The sequence below is a fragment of the Carlito syrichta genome, unplaced genomic scaffold, assembly GCF_000164805.1.
Source record: "Carlito syrichta isolate Samal-C Ts95f unplaced genomic scaffold, Tarsius_syrichta-2.0.1 Scaffold307028, whole genome shotgun sequence".
Taxonomy (NCBI): domain Eukaryota; kingdom Metazoa; phylum Chordata; class Mammalia; order Primates; family Tarsiidae; genus Carlito; species Carlito syrichta.
Window position 1 is genome coordinate 50,511 of NW_007251124.1, and position 21,588 is coordinate 72,098.

The 21,588-nt window shown below is 39.0% G+C and overlaps 1 protein-coding gene across 1 annotated transcript; it reads left to right on the top strand.

The window, feature by feature from the left end:
• Window positions 1–1,897: 1,897 nt before the first annotated feature.
• On the top strand, window positions 1,898–14,252 carry LOC103266124 (zinc finger protein with KRAB and SCAN domains 8). Its single transcript, XM_008063770.2, has 6 exons — window positions 1,898–2,060; window positions 7,309–7,819; window positions 8,485–8,626; window positions 10,617–10,708; window positions 11,014–11,137; window positions 11,809–14,252. Exons 2-6 carry the CDS (start codon window positions 7,403–7,405, stop codon window positions 12,768–12,770), a joined length of 1,737 nt encoding a protein of 578 aa, XP_008061961.1. The 5' UTR covers window positions 1,898–2,060; window positions 7,309–7,402; the 3' UTR covers window positions 12,771–14,252.
• The last annotated feature ends 7,336 nt before the right edge of the window (window positions 14,253–21,588 follow it).

The following is a 21,588-nucleotide window of genomic DNA, read 5'->3' on the forward strand; positions in this document are numbered from 1 at the left end:
CATAGTGGGCACTTGATAAAGTACTTGGATGAATGAGGACGTATCTAAGAAGAAATTAAGACTAGAGCATAAGAGAAGAGAATCGGATTAATTTAGGTAGTTGACAAAACAAGTCAAAACGCTTCCGTTAGAAATGTGTGGCACATCTGCATATTACTAGGGCTGCCATTTACTGGAATTGGGAGGGAGATCTCAACACAAACATCAGACACTTAAGCTAAGGAAGCTTTAATCTATTTGACAGCAAATGTAACAATAGCAAGTAATGTGACAGAATATGATCAATGCTTAATAGAATTTAAAAATTCTGAGAGGACGAGAGCTGTTATGAGGATAATCAACCAGTGTTTAATTTGAGTGATGCCCAATGAGACAAGTATTTTGACTTGAGAGAAGGGAAGAAATATGACCATGATTCTGGGGCAGGGAGAGGGTAATCCTGGAAGGCAGTATAAAGCAAACAGAATTGCTGACGGTCGAAAAAAGGGGAAAAGACCAGGCATGGCAGTTCATGCTTGTAATTCCAGCATTTTGGGATGCTGAGGCAGGAGAATCACTTGAGTCCAGGAGTTCAAGACCAGCCTGGACAGCATAGAAAGACCCTGTCTCAAAAAAAAAAAAAGGAAAAATGTCTATCAATAGGGTAGTAATTGCATATCCTATTGTGGAATACTATTCAGCTGTTAAAATGATAAATGATCAATTTAAAAAAAAAACAGTTTCCCAATAATACCTATTCCATTTTTTTGGAAGAAAATTCTGTATATATAGATACAATTCAGGTTGTATTTATGTGCAACCTATGTCAAAACTTGTAAAGCTTTTACCCTACTTGCAAGCTAACAATTAAATTTACCACAGTTTTTAAGGACACTGGCAGAAGACACTAAACTTATGGGGGGAAGTGATAGAAACATTGGTAGTGGTAGCTACCAGCAGAAGCAGATAAAGAGAAATTAAGATAAAAACGAGGGGCACCTGAAAACTCAGACTAAATGGGCAGTTAGGAAAGTCACTGAAGGGAATAAAAACATGGAACCCAAATGACAAAAATAAAAGACATTTCCCACAACCTCCCTCCCTGAAATCCTCTTTAGTCTGAAAAGTTAAAAAGCTTTTTTTCTGCTAGCTACTCAATATAATAAAAGCTAAAAGCTTTAATACAAAAAGTATATAAAGAATGAACATAGATTTACTTCCCAACTTGTGATATTAAAACTAGGGTCTACTGAAGCTTACATCCATAGGTTTAGCATTAAAATAGCTAAGCAACAAAGCGGGTTTTGTAAGATATTGAAATTCATTAAGGGTGGAAAATACGTAAAGATTTGAAACTAATTTATATGACAGTTATTTTTTGAATACTTAAAGTGTACTATTCCTACGTGTCATGACTCAGGGGATTCACAGAACCATGAACTATGATTAGCAGGAATTCCTCAAGAAGTTTGCCGTCTGTGTAGGAGGGCTGGATACATGTATGAGTCGAGAATAGTAAAGCACAGGATATTGAACAGGGCCATCGTGAATCCAGATAATTAACACCATAAGAATTTATAAACTGCTCCCTCCTCCACTGCTTTCCCAGTTCCTCTTGTTCCCAATCCTTGGACTCCCGCGATCTGCGGATCCACACCCAGGGGACCGTTACTCTTTGCCAGCGAAAGCGCAGAGCTGGCCGGGCGCGCGAGGCGGCGAGGACACCAAGATCAGCTATTCCCTGGCGCGTTCACTGCACCTAGAGGCCACGAATCCTGCAACACGCAGACGCAGGAAGAACCCACGGTGCAGCTAACGGCCGGTGAGGAGTGTGGTCGCCCGGTCCCCTGAGTAGGCTGACCATAGAGCTTTCAGACCTCCAGGATTCCTAGAGAGCTTCCGGAAGTGCCTTTGGGACAAGATGCGTGCTGGCCGGTGTTGTGCCTCCGCAGGTTTGGAACTTGGTGGCTGGAGAGACCTGGTCCGAGCGCCGCTTTCGTCCCTTTTTAACCCCAACCCTCCGGGTCTTTTTACCCTTTGCAGCCTTCTTTCCCCACCCCAGGCCGCCTCTGGGACTCACGGTGAGTATGGCCGGGCTCTGGGCCGGAGGGAGATGCTTTGTGGCTGGAGCAGGCCGCTGTTGAGGACAGGCCTGAGGGGTCCGAAGAGCGGGCCTGTGCGGTGGTCGGCGCCCCCTACTCATTCAGGCACTGAGGAGCCACCTTAGGTGCCGGCGCAGGCCAAGTCCGTGTCCCCAGACTTTGCGAGGGAACCTTTTATGCAAGTTCGCGTTCTTCATAGCTCATTTTTTGTGGTATTGTTTTGCAGTCTATCTTACGTGCCTTAAAATGGGGAACTGCTCTCACGTTATCTTTATCCAATTGTTTCGGCAGTCTAGGTTGCTTTCACTTACTGCACTTACCGCTATTTTGCATTTTGGTCACAACATTCTCATATTTTTAAAAGATATGTTTTGCCTTTTGGAAGCTCCGTTATCCATGGAAACCTTATATTTTTGCTCTTAAGTTATTCTGCTCTCCTTAGTGTATTGAAAAAATTGGTGTATTGACTGGATAATTATACAAAAGAAACATTCTTGAAATTGTTGGGGTAATATTAGAATTAGATTTCAGCCTTAGAATACTTTGCTTATTTCGTTTATTAAAGCTAAGTGAAAAAAAAAAGAGCCTGCAAAACTCTCTGGGAGGGGCACCGTTTCCAAAACTCAGGTTAGTCTTGAGTAATTATTGTCAGGCTACTTTAAGACTACCACCACCACTTTAAAAACATATTTCTGTGTTTGATTAGTTCAGTTGAGTATATTTATGTGGTAGTTATTGTTTTAGCAAATGCATACATAATTTGAATTTCTGTTGTGGTTAAATGTAAATTTTGGTAGATATTAAAACTTTCAGTTAATCCAATTTGAGATAACTACAAAGCATAGTATTTGCTTCACCTACTTTTTCTTGAATGTTAAATCCTGGAAAATGTCTTTTTTGTTTTGTCTTCAGTTCCCAAACATTTCTCAAATTAGACATAATTAGTCTGAAGGAGGAATACATTCCTTCTACAACTATTGAAAAATTAACGCTGTTAAAAGTTTAGTTGTGTCTTCGGTAGTTCACAGGATTATAGCATTTGAGATCCACAAGAAAACTTTAAAGATTGTCTATTTTAAATTAATAATCCAATAAACGTGATTAGGTATTTTTTAAGGGGAATATGTAAAAGTCAGTCTTTTATCCACAAAGTGCTTATCAACTTAATACAGGACACACAAAACTTTGAGAGTGTGGTACATAGTGAACTAATTTTGTACTCAGTTATCCATAGGCTGTAATTCTCAAAAACTGACTGATTAGAGAGGGAAGAGACTTAAAAATGGAAAATTGGTCACCAAAAAGAATAATGAACAGCTTGGCATGGTGGCGTACTCCTGTAATCCCAGCACTTTGGGAGGCCAAGGCGGGAGAATTGCTTGAACTCAGGAGTTCAGGACCAGACTGGGCAACATAGCAAGAACCCATCTATGCAAAAGTAGTTAAAATATTAACCAGGCATGGTGGTGCACACTTGTAAGTCACAGCTGCTCGGGAGGCTGAGGCAGAAAGATTGCCTGGTCAAGGATGTATTGAACTATGATCATAACACTGCACTCCAAGCTGGGTGACAGAGTGAGACCCCCAACTCAAAAAAAAAAAAAAAGAATCAAGATCCTGACTGATTTGGTAAAAAAAATATTGATAAACCTGATAATTAGGTGGCTTCCATTAGTGTCACTATTTAGATTTAATACCACAATGTAAAACTCTTGAATTTTGTACATTTCACATTGAAATTTTTTTTTGTCTAAGTCAGGATGTCATTCCTTGCCCAAGCTGGAGTGCAGTGGCACGATCATGGCTCGTCACAGCCTCCAAACTGGGCTCACATGATCCTCTAGCCTCAGCCTCTTGAATAACTGGGCCTACAGGCACATGTTACCATGCCCAGCTAATGCTTTGATTTTTTGTAGAGATGTTCTTGCTTTGTTGCCCAGGCTGGTCTCCAACTTATGGGCTCAAGCAATTCTTCCATTTTGGCCTCCCAAAGTGCTGGGATTACAAGTGTATGCCACTGCCACTGTGCCCAGCCACACTGAAATATTTTATAACCAGTATGGCAGAGCATTGTTGATTTCCAAATAAGGTCACATTTATAGATGCCAGAGGTTAGAACCTCAGCATCTCTTTTTGGGAAGCACAGTTCAACCACAGCAGGCAGCACTGTGGGATATGAATGAGAAAAAAACATAACCAAAGAGAGATAACTGCAACCCTGTTACCACTGCAGTCATAGACAAGAGATGGTATCTGGGCCAGGCTCGGTGGCTCAGCCTGTAATCCCAGAACTTTGGGAGTCCAAGGCGAGTAGATTGCCTGAGCCCGTGGGTTCGAGACCCACCCGGGCAACTTGACAAGACCTCATCTCTACAATAAATCAAAAATTAGCCAGGCGTGGTAGAACACACCTGTAGTTTCAGCTACTTGGAAGGCTGAGGTGGAAGGATCGCCGGAGCCCAGCAGGTCGAGGCTGCAGTGGCTGGTAGTATGCCACTGCACTCCAGTCTGGGTGACAGAGTGAGACTCCAACTCAAAAAAAAAAAAAAAAAAGAGAAATGGTGTTCGTTCCAAAGATAGAAGCCATTACATATAATCCACAAGAAAATAGGACCATGAAATTGAACTCTTTTTGGACCTCAGGTCTTGTTTCTAAACCTCATTCTTACAGCAAATTTAGACACATTCTGTGTTAACTATTGTAAATATAGCTAATGTTCTTTGATTCTGTCAGTAAGATAAATGATATGGACCTCTGCTCGTGGGGTAAATACAATTAAGTTATGATATACATAACTCAAAATTTCTTTGCAGGCCAGGTACGGTGGCTCATGCCTGTAATCCTAGCACTTTGGGAGGCCAAGGCGAGAGGATTGCTTGAGCCCAGCAGTTCAAGACCAGCCTAGGGAACATAGTAAGACCTCCTCTCTACAAAAAAAAAAACAAAACAAATTAGCTGGGCTTGGTGGTGCGCACTTGTAGTCTTAGCTACTCTGAAGGCTGAGGCAGAAGGATTACCTGAGTCCAGTAGGTCGAGATTGCTGTGAGCTTGATTATACTCCAGCCTGACTGACAAGGTGAGACCCTGACTCAGAAAAATTTCTTTGCAACAAGTATATACAATTATGGAAAAAGTAACATTAAAGCAATACACATGTATGTAACAGTGGTATAAAATGAGAGGGGAATAGGTTCTAGTTATGGTCACCAAAAAAGGATTTTAAAGACAGTGGTGTTATAAGAATACTGTTCTTTAGGAATAGGTATGTTAGGCATTGATGAAATAAGTCAAAGAAGACTTAAATGGAGAGATACACTGTGTTCATGGAATGGAAAACTTAATATTGCTAAGATATCAGTTGTCCCTAAACTAAGGTAAAGATTGAACACTAATTCAATTCCATACTTTTTTGTAGAATGAACAAGCCAGTTCTAAAATGTGTATCAAAAGGCAAAAGAACTAGAAAAGCCAAAATAATTTTGAAAATGAACAAAATTACAAGACTCACAATACTTTATGTCAGGATTTTAAAAACCACAGAAGACAGTTTTTTGTATTGATGAAAGGGTAGACACATAGGTCAATGAACAACATAAAGATTTCAGAAGTAGACCCTTACATACACAGACACACACACGCGCGCGCACGCGCAAAGTGAATTTATTTTTGACAAAGATACAATGACAATTCAGTGGATAAGGGATAATCCTTTCCACTAATGGTCCTGGAACAATTTGATATTTGTAAAACAACAGCAAAAAAAAAAAAAAAAAAACTTCAACCATTCCTCAGACTATATACAAAAAAAAAACCTCAAAATGAATCATAGACCTAAATGTAAAACCTAAAACTATCAAGCTTATAGAAAGAAAAGGATGAAAATCTTTGTGATTTTTGAGTTAAGCAAAGATTTCTTAGCTATGACACACAAGGCACAGTCCCTAAAAGAAAAAAAATTAATATACCTCAAGAAATTGATGAACCTCAGTTCTTCAAAAGGCCCTGTTAAAAAAATGAAAAAGAGGTAATATTTGTAAATCACATATCCCATAAAGGACTTGTATCCATAACATATAAGGAACTCTCAAAGCTTAATTTTTAAAAACTCAACTAAAAAATAGGCAAAAGTTTTGAACAGGTATATCACTAAAGAAGATATTTGGATGGCAAATAAGCACATAAAAAGATGCTTAACATTATTAGTCAGTAGAAAAATGCAAATTAAAATCATAAATGTGATATTAAAATCATAACAAGATACCACTACACACTCACCTATTAGAATGTATAAAATTAAAAACAAAAACAATATCAAGTGCTGGTCAGGATGGGAAGCGACTGCAATTTTCATATATTGCTGGTGGAATGCAAAATGTTACAACCACTTTGGAATACAGTTTCTTAAAAATTTATACAGACATGTATTTTATGACCCAGCAGTTATACTTCTGAATATTCAAATGAAAACTGTATTCACACGAAAACTCACATGCAGGTGTTCATAGTGGCTTTATTCATAATCATCAAAAGCTGGAAACATCTCTCTCAGTGGGGAGTGCATAAACAATTTGTTCACATAACATTCTTGAAGGTCATTAGTGTGTGGGGTTATATTTTTGACATTGATGGGGCATTCAGGTTTCTGGAGATTCAGTGTTCCAAAGAAAGTTCTTGAGTTGGAGATAACATCCACAGGAGAGGAAGTTAGCCTTGAGATAGGAGAGAAGACGGGGGCACAGGTAGAATAATGAATGTTATATGGAGAAGAGGAAAGTGTCAGGAAAGTTCTTGACAATACATTGAGCTAGATTATATGGAAATTAGTCTCTTTTGTTGAAAGTGAAGGAAAGTTTGAGAGCTGAAGTATGTAGAAACAATTTAGTACAGCTGGTGTAACATGCTAAAAGGAGTTAAACTAACAGCACTGAGGGCCAGCTGACATTAAACACAGAATTTCAGTGAGACCTAGTCTATATGGTTTCCTGACATTTTAGCCATGTTCCACATCCCCAAACATGGGAATAAAAGCAGAAGGAAGGGTTTATTCTGTGGGTAGTTTGGGCATGGTGGGCATGGTAGAAGGTTAAGGAGGTAAGGAGTTAATTCTGGAACAGTAGAGAGGATCATTTAAATGTCTGAGCCATGAAGTTCATGTTAAGGTATCATAATAAGTTACTGTAACTTTTGACCTTCCTTAACATTATTTATCATTTTCTCTTCCTGAAGAAGTACCATTAGAAAAGAGGCCCTCAGAAGATTCTTCCCTTAAGAAGATAAAGAAAGTAGTGGAAACGAGCCTCCTGAGCTTTTCAGGCCCTAAATGGCTGAAGAATCAAGAAAGCCTTTAGCCCTGTCCCCACCAGACCAGGCTCCTGAAGAGGATCTTGTAATTGTCAAGGTAGAGGAGGACCAAGGTTGGGACCAAGAATCTAGTCTGCATGAAAATAACCCTCCTGGCCAAGAACTATTCCGCTTGCGCTTCAGGCAGTTATGCTACCAGGAGACGCTAGGACCCCGAGAAGCTCTGATCCAACTCCGAGCACTTTGCCATCAGTGGCTGAGGCCAGATTTGAACACCAAGGAGCAGATCCTAGAGCTGTTGGTGTTGGAGCAGTTTTTGACCATCCTGCCCGAGGAGCTCCAGACTCTGGTTAAGGAGCATCAACTAGAGAACGGAGAGGAGGTGGTGACCCTATTAGAGGATTTGGAAAGGCAGATTGATATATTAGGACGACCAGTAAGTAGAAGGTGATGTACACGCTGTGAATATGGGAGTCCTGGAAGCTGGGTAGAGGGACATCGTCATCACAGTGGGAGAGCAAATGCTTAGTATCAGTTTCTGTTGAATAAAGATGAAAATAGTTATGGTATATTCTTAGAGTTGTTTATTTTCATAAAGGACATAAATCCATTTTTATCCTCATAATGTCCTTACAAACTGTATTATTGTTTCTGTTTGCCAAATAGGAACTTAATACATGGGGAGCTTAAATTACTTTTTCATGGGGCACCCAAATAATTAAAGGTAGATTTGAGAACAGAATTCAAACTTCCTAATTCCTTGCCAAAAGGTATTTCCACAGCCTAGCACTGCTTTAATTTTCTATTAGTCTTTCTTCCCTAGCCTTAAGAGTGCAAATTATTGATGCATGACAGGGAGAGATCATCAGTGAAAATCTTTTCGTTCAGTGCTAAACAGAAATGATGCCTTTCTTTCTGTGCTAGTCTACATGTTTGTATTTCTTACTGTCCCTAAGAAGTAAATGAGATTCTTTTCTGTTTCATTCCCCAAGTATGTATATATGTGCACTGAGTCCTATAGATGTGCTCTTTGTCCTCTTACGTTGTTCATTTCATTTTTCAAAGATATTCCTTATAATCCCACTGTCCCATTGTTTCCAGGTCCCATCCCGTGCACATGGACATAGGGTACTCTGGGAAGAGGTGGTACATTCAGAATCTGCACCAGAGCCTCCACGTACTCAGCTCCAACCTGTGACAACCCAGCATAAATCTCCAGTGCCCCAAAGGCCACGAGAGAGAGGTGAGGAGCCAGATTTCATCAATGAGGAAGGGGAAAACAGAAAGAAAAGTAGTACAGTTGAGCTATCTATCTACTTCCTGGAGAACCAGAAACTAAAATCCTGTTTACAGACCAGTCCCAATATCTGTATTTAAATGTTTATTTAAGCTTCAAATGTAGACTCTTCATCCCAATGGTAAATTCGTGAACAAATTAAAGAATTGGATTTTTATGTATTCACACATTTCTGTTGCCCTAGTACATTTAAACAAAGGCGTTTTTGAGGCTTTGCTGGTATCATCATACCACTTTATTTGTACATATTTCAGTATGTATTTCCTCAGACAAGGCCATTTCTTAGATAACCACAATAAATTTGTCACAGTTAAGAAATGTAGCATTGATACAATACTAACCCAGGCCACAGTTCACAATTTGCTAATCATTCCAATGATGTTCTTTCTAGTTCAGAGTCTAGTCCAAGATCACACTTTGTAATTAGTTATGTCTCTAAAGTCTCTTTTAATTTAGAATAGTTTCTCAGCCTTTCTTTGCCTTTCATGATCTTGACATTTTTGAAGAGTACAATTATATTATTTTGTAGACTAGCTGCAATATGAATTTGCTTGATGTTTCCTCTTGTTTAGATTGAGGCTGTATATATTTGACAGGAATGCCCTACCCTGCTCATTATATATAACCTAAATCTCAACAAGTGATGTTGTGCATTCCCAACTCTTAATCCTCTCCCAACACTGATGAATCTCTCTGACACTCTAGGTTTGAGCTGTGAAATAGTCTCAGTCCCTAAATGGGAATCTCATTTTATTTCAAACTTTGGAGAAGATTGAAGACATGGCTATACTTCTGTATATGTACTTCTCAGGAGTACAGCAGGAATTTGTCCTGTTTTTGATGGTATTATCTTTGATGACTTCGTTAAGGTTAAGATTATTCTTGCTAGGTTAATCATTGTATACTTACTATTTTTTCCTTTGTAATTAGTAAGCAAGTCGTAGAGAGATACTCAAGATCAATGTAAATATCCTACTCACTAAACTTGTTGCTAAAACACTAGTTTTAGTATTCATTGGTACTTCTTGGCTGAATCAATGAATACTAAGATAGTTACAAAATAGTGATTTTCTGTCATTCCCTCTATATTTGTTTGTTTATTATTGTAAGAGAGAATGTTCCTTCTCCCCATTTTATTATTATTTTTTAAATTTGTCAGTATGGACTCTTAAATTCCTATTCCATAAATATTCTGTTACTATCTTTATTTTAATGTTTAAATCATTTCAGATTTGGCCAGAGGAGGCCCCTTCCATCTAGCTCCTGTGTCTTTTTAACATTTTCTCATCATATTTTGAGAATTTTCTTACTTTCTTTTAATGAGATGTTTCAGTCTCATCTTCTCCTGCATTTTGAATTTTTCCAGTATATGGTTTGTAGTAGTTTTTCTAACATATATATAACTTTTTAATATTTCTAAAGAAGTATGAAAACACTTTCAATTTATAATAATTCTTGTCTAATGTCCTAAAACTCGTTGCCTGAGACACAGTAATCTCTGTTGATTTTGGTAATTAGCCATCTGATACATAGAGAAAACAAATACTGGCAGCCATGGTAGACATTTCAGAAAAGTAGAGTTATTAGAGATTGATCAGTTCTCATATTTGGAGATCAGGACCTAAAGAAATACTATACACAAGAACAAAGATAGAAGTTTTGCTGGTAGAGAAGAAATTGAAAAGCAATTTCTGTTAAGAAACCTGCACACTATTTTTTAGTGTAACTTCAGACTGAGTTCAGTGACATCCAAGTACATATGTTTTGTGGGCAACCATAGGTATCGGCCCAGAATCCAAGATATCAGCACTTCATATGCAAAAACTTTGGCATGCATAATCTGCTGATTAACAAATAATTTAGAATGGGTAAGTGTTGGCTCCCATAACCACAGGACAGGGTTGGTCTCATTCAAAGCTCCTTTCTCCTCTCTCAGCCATGTCTTCTTCTCAGAGTCCTACCCCTTCCCAGAAAGGAAGTTCTGGAGACCAGGAAATGACAGCTACACTTCTCACAGCAGGGTTCCAGGTGAGTTGTGCTCCTCACTGAAACCCCATAGCTCTGCTCAGTAGTGCTTGTGGCATCTGCCCATGTCTGGACTGTTTGTAGCAGTACCTACCCAAGAACTTGCCCAAAATTCTTTTGCATAAGGTGGGGGGTTGATCCTGGATTTCCCCCATAAATCTAATGCATTTTCCTGACTATTCAAATCCCCTTACACAGTTTATTCCCAACTCTTAATCCTCTCCCAACACTGGTGGATCTCTCTGACACTCTAGGTTTGAGCTGTGGAGCAGTCCCAGTCCCCAAATGGGAATCTTATTTTGTTTCAGACTTTGGAGAAGATCGAAGATATGGCTGTGTCCCTTATTCGAGAGGAGTGGCTTCTTGATCCATCACAGAAGGATCTGAGTAGAGATAGCAGGCCAGAGAATTACAGGAACATGTTCTCCCTGGGTAAGGAGAGCTGTGGTTATTTTATCATTTAAGATTTTTTGTTTGTTTTTTATGTGTATGGTAGTTATGGGCTTTCCAAAATACACAGTTTAACTCAAGATCCAACAGAGGGATACAATGTTGAGATTTCTTGAGATCTAAAATGAAATTTTTATTCTCCAATCCAGAACTTCCTTACATTTTGTACCTGGGTATTGGTCTATTTGCCAGTTGGAAATTGACATCTCGCTGTTGCTCTCTGAGTTCACACACTTCTTCTCTCAGTTCTCATGGGATCTCTACATCGATTTTTCTCATATAAGCTAATTGTGCCTCCCTTTTATGACTTTGGGGGCGTTTGCCCATTTCTATCCAACTAATTAATTATGTTAGTAATTCTCATGTTCCATCTCACTCCCCAGCTTCTACTTCATCTCAGCTGATCCCTTCCTGACTTTAGTTCCCTTCCAGTAACCCTCTTTTGCCATAGTACCTCTTTTCCAGCTGGCCTGTTTGACCTTTCTCATATCTCCCCCTATTAAGAAGCCATTTTGAGACAGAGAAAAGCTTTGTGTTTACTTATAGCTGTTTCAGGTATACTCTCCTTTTCCCCATCTTCAGTCCTTTTCTTCTAGCATAAAGAATAGGAAGTGACATTGGCTTCATGTTTGTTTATTACATTTTTATTTCAGGTGGTGAGACCAGGAATGAGAACAGGGAATTAACTTCAAAACAGGTAATATCTTCTGGAATCCAACCACATGGAGAGACAGCTGCCAGATGCAACGGGGATGTTATTGGGGGTCTTGAGCATGGAGAAGCCCAAGACCTTCTGGGCAGATTAGAGAGGCAGCGGGGAAATCCCACACAAGAGAGACGGCATAAATGTGATGAATGTGGGAAAAGCTTTGCTCAGAGCTCAGGCCTTGTTCGCCACTGGAGAATCCACACTGGGGAGAAGCCCTATCAATGTAATGTTTGTGGTAAAGCCTTCAGTTACAGATCAGCCCTTCTTTCACACCAGGATATCCATAACAAAGTAAAACGATATCACTGTAAGGAGTGTGGTAAAGCCTTCAGTCAGAACACAGGCCTGATCCTGCACCAGAGAATCCATACTGGGGAGAAGCCGTATCAGTGCAATCAGTGTGGAAAGGCTTTCAGTCAGAGTGCAGGCCTTATTCTTCACCAGAGAATCCACAGTGGGGAGAGACCCTATGAATGTAATGAGTGTGGGAAAGCTTTCAGTCATAGCTCACACCTCATTGGACATCAGAGAATCCACACTGGGGAGAAGCCCTATGAGTGTGATGAGTGTGGGAAAACCTTCAGGCGGAGCTCACATCTGATTGGCCATCAGAGAAGCCACACCGGGGAGAAACCCTACAAATGCAATGAGTGTGGGAGGGCCTTCAGTCAAAAGTCAGGCCTTATTGAACATCAGAGAATCCACACTGGAGAAAGACCCTATAAATGTAAAGAATGTGGGAAAGCTTTCAATGGGAACACTGGTCTCATTCAACATCTGAGAATCCATACAGGGGAGAAGCCTTATCAGTGTAATGAGTGTGGAAAAGCCTTTATTCAGAGGTCGAGTCTCATTCGACATCAGAGAATCCACAGTGGTGAAAAATCTGAATCTTTAGGAGTTTAGGAAAAGCTTCAGTCATAGTTTGAGCACTGTTCAACATTAGAGAAACCACAAACTGCTGAGAAGTCTTTCAGTGTAGTAAAAAGGCAGATAGCTTGTCATCATTGCAACTTTAGTGTCAGAATCTGTAGTGGAGGCAAAGTTAGGATAGCTCTTTAGTAGTTTGGGCCCCGGGCCTTGATGCAAGTTGATTAGCTTGACTGTCTTTGGAGGTGTCTGATGGAGCTCCCAATGGCCTAATATATTCTTTAGAAATTTAAAATAGCATTAGAGCAAGTTGCTTGTTGTGGCTTGAGGCACTTTGTCTTTTGGGTGAGTAGCTATAGATCTGAGAGAGACTGCTACTCCTAGTTCCTCTGCTTCTTCCCATCTCCTGTGATCCCCTTTCCCATTTTTTTCCTGGAAGGTACCCTTGTACTCCTAATCTGATCTAAGAAGCTGCTCTAGAATCTGAAGCAGCCTCTATGTGAAACTTATATTTTTATTTAGCTTTCTAAGACCCTAGTTCTAGGAAAATTTTATAGACACTTAACATATTTATGGTTAAGTGCGATTTTTTTATTCTGATATTCCTTCTAGTTGATAGAAATCCATATTTCCATATAAACTCAGAATGCTATATTTTTAACAGCACTCCGGCATTTTTCTTCATGTATCACCTTCACTGACTCCACTGAGTCATTGAGCATCTGTACATATCCTTCACCACCCCCAGTCCCAGTACCTGTGTCAGCAAAGGAAGTGGATTCATTAGTGATGGTTGTGGGAGTGATGCAGAGAAAGAGGTGAGTAGAGACTCAGCCCAGCTGCTCTTAAGCTTGGATAGTTATACCTTTTGGTGACTTCTGACTCTCCTTCTACCTCTTACCTGTATACTGTGGTACAAATAGATATTTGCACTATCCTATTTTTATAGCATCAGATAGGAGGAGAAGTCAGAATTGCTTGAAGAAGACATAACAATTCTTATAAAGAATATATACTCATTGTTTTTGGCCCATTACAGTATATTGCTCTCTCAGGTTACTTTCAACCTGCACAAACTCACTGATGAGATGGTCTGTCACTTGTCATTACCTTGGTTCCACTGCTTCAGATGGCCTCAGTACCTTACTTAGTATTCTCCATTATTGCCACTAGTTGATAGAATTTTCATAATTATGAGGTAATTATGATACTTACCTCATAATTTCCTATTCTTTTGAATTTTGGTGCACTCCATCTGTAATCTACCGATAAAGATACATTATTAAGCTCATCATCACCAGGCACTATATTTCATCCTTGAGGCTTTCAATATACTAAGGAATACTGCATAAAGTATAGTAACATGCTAGAACCATTATGGATTGTCCTTTAATTAGGTAGTTCTTGTTATTCCAATAGTGTTACTATTCCTCCAGATATTTGGAGCACTTAGAATTCCTATTTAATAAGCTTTATAAGAAAACCCTCTGTTACTCTTACACTTCCTTTAAACTTTTTTTTTTTTTTTTTTAGTCAGAGCCTCACTTTATTGCCCAGGCTGGAGTGCAGTGGCATGCTCATGGCTACCACAGCCTTAACCTACTAGGCTCAGGCGATCCTTCCACCTCAGCCTTCTAAGTAGCTGGAACCACAGACGTGCACCACTGTACTCAGCTAATTAATTTATTGTAGAGATGAGATCTTGCAAAGCTACCCAGGCTGGTCTCCAACTCCTGAACTCAAGCAATCGTCTCACCTCTGCCTCCCAAAGTGCTGGGATTACAGGTGTGCCACCACACCTATAAACTTTTGACTGTTTGATTAGCCACTTATTTACTAGACTTGGAATTCAATAATGTTTGACTTTCCAAAATTAACCCTCAAACTTTAAATTGATTTAATTAAGCCTGTACAGAAGGAAGGTATGTAGATTCTGATGAAAATTCTACAATTTCACACTGTGAGTATCCTGAAAAGGGATAATACTTAATCATATTTTATGATTGATGGGTTTAAAAATCAATCATAAAATCTTACCTCATAGAGGTCTATCTTTTGAATTGTAAATTCTTTATACCATTCCTTCTCTACCTCCCTATGGCCCACTTTGACCACTAACAACATCAAGGTTATCCACATCTATTTCGTTGAGCCATTGGTGAAAAAGCACCTACCATTTGTCATACTGGTTTCCAACAGTCCTTTTAATTATCTTTTTTAAATCTCTTTTTTTTTAATCTCTTTCTTTTTTTTTTAACCTATAGATTACCTTGTACTTGAAATTTCAAAAAACCAGAAACAAGTAAATCTGGTTGTATCCAGATCCTTGCTCTCTGCTTTAGTTGTGCCTTACCCTCTGTAAGATACTGATTCTGCTTGGAGCTGGACTACCTTGTATGTAGATATTACATATGATGGTTACATTGTCAGAGGGAAAAATATATCCCATATACTTTAGAGGAACACTTACCATATATTCCAGTAAAAAGCTCTTTTAGCAGAGTAACATATTGATGAGATTGGGTGTGTTCAGGGTGGTAGGCCCATAGATAAGAGTAACATTGAAATGTTTATAGATGTACCTCCTAATGACTACTTCTGCATCAATATCCAGAATAATGAGTAGCCACATTACTTAAATCTTGGAATTATTAAGCATTTGACAGAAATTCAGAGGAAAAAATAATATGACTAGAAAAATTGGTGTTATTCTGGGGTTTGAGAAAAGACTGTCTTGAAAGAATTGTCAAGGCTGATTCAGTACATATATACAAATAGCGAAGTGGCATAAGACAATAGAAAATGACTGTGTTTTTTGATGACATAAGTAGAAGTCATTCTTGGTCTCAAGTTTGCACTCTTAGCATTAGAATATTACTGATCAGTCTGTGAAATTATTTTGAGCTCTTAACTAAGAATGGCATGCCGTAAGCTCCTTTATCCTGCAAATTCTGTTTTTATGTTCTTAATCTGAAGTGAGCTATTCACCAATACTTTCTTCTCCCATTCTTGTTTAGGCCTGGCTTGATAAGGTTCTTCCATAATTCCATTGCCATACAATATATGCCTAAGAGAGGCATCTTAGGTTTCAAAGTTTTTCTCCATTTTCTCTTAGCAAGATGCAGTACTAGAATGTAGTGGTTGATTCCCATACAGAGCAGTTAGCTTTACTCTTGGTTCTGAGTCTCCAGATAATAATAGCTGACATTTGTTGAACACTTAATGTTTGCCAAACCCTACATTAAACATTTCTTAGGCTTATTATAGGTATTATTATTTTATTCCCTATTTTATAGGTGAAAAAACCAAGGCTTAGAGAGTTAAGTGAGTTGACCAATATCACATAGCAAGTAAATAATAGAAAAGAATCTAACCTACACAGTCTGATTCTAGAGACTGTGCTCTTGACTGCTGTACTATGCTGTCTATAATGAACACCATCACTTTGCCCAGCTGTTTAAGATTATGTAACCTTGGTCATGAGAGGTACAGGAGAAGAGAATGTGCAAGATAGTACAAACCTATTATAATTACTGGAAAATTGATTGAAAATGCTATTTTGGGTTATAATTAAATATTGATGCTTTGTGGTACTAGAAAACTAAATTGTGCAAATAAAACATTTAAAAGAGTAACTGAGAGAGTAAAATAATAATAACAAACAGATTCAAATACAAATTCTCTCTAAACTGCCTACAGGAAAGTAGAATTATGGAGGGAAATGAAATATCCATGTACCAGGCCAATGGGCAGTTAGGGTGACAAGAGTAAGCTCATCTACAGCATAAAATGTGAAAAACTTTCAACCTCATTGCCCATTTCAAACTACCATTCTATTTCTCCTCTGTTATTTCTGAACATATCATCATGTTTTTCAACTCCATTTTCTCATTGATCTATTTCTAAAACTTTTCCTTATTGGCTCTCATAATCAGCATCGTAGTAAAATGTGCTTAGAATAATCACTGGTTAAATATTAAGGCCTTTTTTAAAATTTCTTGTCCTTCTTGATCTCATATTTCCTATTGTTGAATTCTCACAGCACCATGGAAATTTTCTTCCCCTTTGGCTTATGGTATCCTGTTAGGTCATTTTTCTCCAATATCTGACTTTTCTTTATTGGTCTTCCCCATCTCCCAACTTCCACTGAGAATGATACCCATGTCTTTTTGTTGTTGTTGTTTGTTTGTTTGTTTGTTTGTTTTTGAGTTGGAGTCTCACTCTGTCGCCCAGATTGGAGTGCAGTGGCCACTCCTGGCCACCGCAGCCTTGACCTGCTGGGCTCCGGCGATCCTTCCACCTCAGCCTTCCAAGTAGCTGGAACTACAGGCACACGCTACCACGCCCGGCTAATTTTTTGAATTATTGTAGAGATGAGGTCTCGCCAAGTTGCCCAGGCGGGTCTTGAACCAGCGGGCTCAGGCATTCCATTCACCTCAACCTCCCAAGGTGCAGGATTACAGGCTGAGCCACCGACCCCGGCTGATACCCATGTCTTATTTTTAGTCACTAATTTTTCTATGCTCTTATTTATTCTGATTGTTTATACTTACTTTCTGTATTTGAGTGACTTCATATTTCTTACCCTGTGGGTCATCTTATGACTTGTGGAATTTCCCAGAGGTACCTAAACAACTTAAAACAGAACTCATCATGTATTCTCCTAACTCCTTTTAAAAATATATATATCTTAACCATTTTGTCCTGAACATTTTTTATCTCAACCTTAGAGTTATCTTTTCATCTTTTTCTGCTCTCTACTTTCCATGTCCAAAATCTTGCTGTCAATCTAGTTCTTAATCTTCTCCTTGAAGATTGATTTCTCATGTCTGTCATCCCATTATAGCTTTTCATGTACATCTGTATCATATAAGGCCTAGGTTACTGTAATTCTTTTTTCCAGTTTCCTTGCTCTCAGGATCCCCATCTTGTATAAAGTTTCCAAGGTGATCTTCCTCAAATTCCATTTTTACAATGTCTTATTTTCACTCCGTAACATCCAGCAGATAGTCCTATCAGAGCAGTAATGTTCCCTGTTCTCTATTACTTTGCTCCCCATGCTTAATCTGCCTCAGCCTTCATTACTCCCTAGCATATTCACCTTGATTTATTGCATTCAAACTTCCTACAGCCTTCTATTGTTGTCTTACAAGCTCTTGCCTATGTGCCTTTCTCACGGTATTATTTTTACTTAGATTGCTCTTTGGTCCCAGCTCATGCTCATCACTCCCTTCAAAGCCTAACTTCTGACTGAGCTCTCCCTGATTGACTTCACCTCACACTGAGACCTCCCTCATTCTGTGCTGCCTCAGTATTTATCTTTTGAGTTTGTACTGTAGTCCATGCACTTACTAATATGTTGCTTTGTAATTATTTTCTAGCACTCTGTATTGTAGTTTCACAATTGTATTTATTTCCAAAATTACATTGTAAGCTCCTTGAGGGCAGGAATAATAACTTTTACATTTGTACTTCTGCACCCCCGAGTGCCTAGTACAGTGCTGAGCACATAGTAGGCATTTAATAAATGCTTGTTGAATTACTGTGTGGGTTATTTATGGTGTTGTCTACAGAAATTTTTAAGCTGTTTTTAAAAATGTCTCATAACTCTGTGTGCTCAAAAAATGTACAGACTTATTTTCATAAAGTATAGTGCATCAGGATCTGCCTATACCTGAGAGTAAGTCCAAAAAAATCCAATTTTAGTAGTGTATGTGTGAAAAGTTGAAATATGAAGCTCTCCATTTGTTTGGCCAGACTTACTGGTTAAGAAAAAGAATAGGAAACACTAAAGACTGTTGTGAGCCACCATAACTGTCTGTGAGGTGTAAGCCAGTGTCCTTGCCTCAGGCCTGGCCATAGCACTGCAGCTCTCCTAGGAGCAGGGCATCACTTTGTGTGAGAGCACCAAGATCATGGCCAAATTATTTTTATTTGCCCTTAACAGTATTTTATATCAGTGTAGTATATATTCAGCTGAAGCCTTTACTTGAGTGTAAAAATATGGACTCACCTTGCTTGGAACTACTGATCTTGAGCTCATAAAATACCTAATAACGTGGAGCAACTAAAAATATCTTGGAATGTAAGAATTCTTCCTCAGAGGTCAAGAAGGTTTGCTGTCCGATCTAAGAAGTAGGTCACAGTAGTCTGCACATGGCCACAGAACAGGGTGTATATGACAAACCAATCAATTGATGCTCCCCAGGACCTGGTGGATGATGAGCTGCCAAGTAACAGGACAGATGAGGAGACCTCATCTATTAACACAGTGGCTCAAGAGAAAAATTTTATTTGTTCCTGGATAACAAATTTGCTGAGGAGACATCTAAATGATGACACAGTCTACCCTGAGGACTCTTCGGAGGAACTTTCTGATGACAGGACAATGGAGGAGGCCCTATCAAAAGCCAAACTGACCCCAAAAGTCTATAAAGAAGATTGGTTCCTGTACACCATCAATGAAGTCAGCAAGGAAAGAAAGATTCTGCAGCTTCTCCCAAGGACCTTTCAAAAAAAGCACCAGTGAAAGAAAAGGAAGATCAGGAAGCCAGTGACAATATAATATGGGCCATATTTGCAAGTAAGTGGATTCTGGAGAGCATCAGTAGCAGTAAGGATGACTCTCCAGCTCCCACTGGAGCTGGTGGACAGGCTGCCAAGTGGCAGGGCAGATGAGAAGGCTCTATTGACAAGGTGGACTCAAGGGTAAATGAAAAGTTTCCCCCCTGAGGACTCTAGAGGAGTTTCTTGGTCACAGGGCAAAGGAGGAGGCCCCATCAAATGCCAAGGTAGCCTCATGAGTTAGCAAAAAAGTGATATTGAAGGCCAAGAAAGAATTAAGAATTACATCTTGACTCTCCAGCAACTATCATGAAGAATATATATCATTCACAGAAAATATACTTCTGGTCTTCAGTTCCAAAGAAAGAAAACCTAAAGAATGACTGTTGATACCCATGATACTTAACAGGCTCAGCTAAGAAAATCAAATAGATTAAAAATTTCATTACATGTTGGGTGAACATCTTAACCAAGAAAAACCAGCAAAAACAGTAAAAATAAGGTTTACTTATATGACATAAGGATTTGTTTCAAAAGTGAAAGTAAAGAGTTTGCTACAATTGTTTTCAGGATATAATCATTTTCAGGATATAATTTCCATGTCACAGTTGATAGTGTAAAGGCATGCTTTTATGGTACTGCCAAGTCGCATTCCATACAGAAAATTTATTTCATAAGCCATACAAGAAATGAGTTGGGTGTCAGGAGGAGAAAATGTAGATAAGATAGAGTATCCATACTGTAGTAACCCCAAGTAAAATACACTCAAAACATCGAAGTAAATATTTCTATATTTTTCTTTTCCCTGGCTATTTCCATAAATCTTAAAATGATAATTTTGCCAAAAAAATTAATTCTGTTGTGTTAAGGTTTTAAGTCCAAAAGTGCTTGAGAATAGGCTTTTGTATCTGAGGTTAAATTAATGCTTCTCATCGGGAGAAATTTGGCAATATCTGGAGACATTTTTGCTTGTACCATTGGTGGGCAGCTGGGATGCTACTAGTTTCTAGTGAGTAAAAGCCAGGGATGTTGCTAAGCATTCTCCATTTACAGAATAGCCCCTGCAATAAAGAAGTATCTGGCCCAAAATGTTTAATACTGAGGTTGAGAAACCCAACTCTAGATATATTTAAGGTAAATAGGAAAAAGAAGAGATATGAAATACTAGAATTACAGTTAGAAATTTTAGCTATGCTAAGCTCTTAAAATCCCAAGTATGGTATTTTGTGGTTTGTAAGAATATAAAAGAAAAAGGAGCCTTAGTGTTTGGAGTTCATAACAACATACACATCAGGGTGTTGATACGCAATTAGCACTGATGTTTGAAGGTTCCTTTCAACATCAGATCTGCCACCATCCATTTGCCAAGGTTGTAGAAGTATAAATCTAGTTTTAGCTTTACATGTCTTGGTTCATTACCATAGCATCAGATGTAAAACACTGGGGGCTATCTATTTAGCAGAGGAACTGTAACTTACAAAGATTTAGCCTTGGGGAAACATGACCCTCAGCAGTCCCTTGGGCAGCCACTAGATAGGAATTATCAACTTTACAAGGAAACCACAAATCAGAAGTTTGTCAGAATTTGCCAAGTAAAACCCACTACCATAAAGCGTTTAACATGTTAATCCTATTTAGGATGGCAAATATGTAGGAGGAAATGTGATTCCTAAATTAAGTAATTAAGAAGCAGGCCTTTAAAAATATTGCCTGAGCCCGCGGGTTCGAGACCCACCTGGGCAGCGAGACCTCATCTCTACAATAAATCAAAAAATCAGCCGGGCGTGGTAGCGCATGCCTGTAATTCCGGATGCTTGGAAGGCTGAGGCGGAAGGATCGCCGGAGCCCAGCAGGTCGAGTTTGCGGTGGCCGGGAGCGGTCACTGCACTCCAGTCTGGGCAACAGAGTGAGACTCCAACTCAATAAAATAAAAATACTAGTTTCCTTTTGCAGTTCAATGGTGCTTGATTCAACGGGTTTAGAAAGGTTCAACTCGGAGTTAAAATCAGCTTAAATGTGTAATACACCAAAGAAATAACTACATTGCTTTGTCGTGTTTAAAATATCCATAGTCTGTAGAACGCTAGGTATGGACCTCATTTAGTGTACCAATCCATTATTCTGTAAGTGGAAACCAAAAGAGGCCAAGTGGCTAAGTTTCCCCTGGGGCTTTGCTTATTTCTGTCTTGGAGGTTGTGCCCTCAGTGACCCTCTTTATTCTTTTTTTTTTTTTTTTTTTTTTTTGAGAGGAGTCTCACTCTGTCGCCCAGACTGGAGTGCAGTGGCCGCG

Coding starts and splice junctions, on each gene's coding strand:
- LOC103266124 (XM_008063770.2), top strand. CDS start 7,403: ATGGCTGAAGAATCAAGAAAGCCTTTAGCCCTGTCCCCACCAGACCAG. Junction 7,820..8,484: donor TTGATATATTAGGACGACCA/GTAAGTAGAAGG, acceptor CATTGTTTCCAG/GTCCCATCCCGTGCACATGG. Junction 11,138..11,808: donor CAGGAACATGTTCTCCCTGG/GTAAGGAGAGCT, acceptor TTTTTATTTCAG/GTGGTGAGACCAGGAATGAG.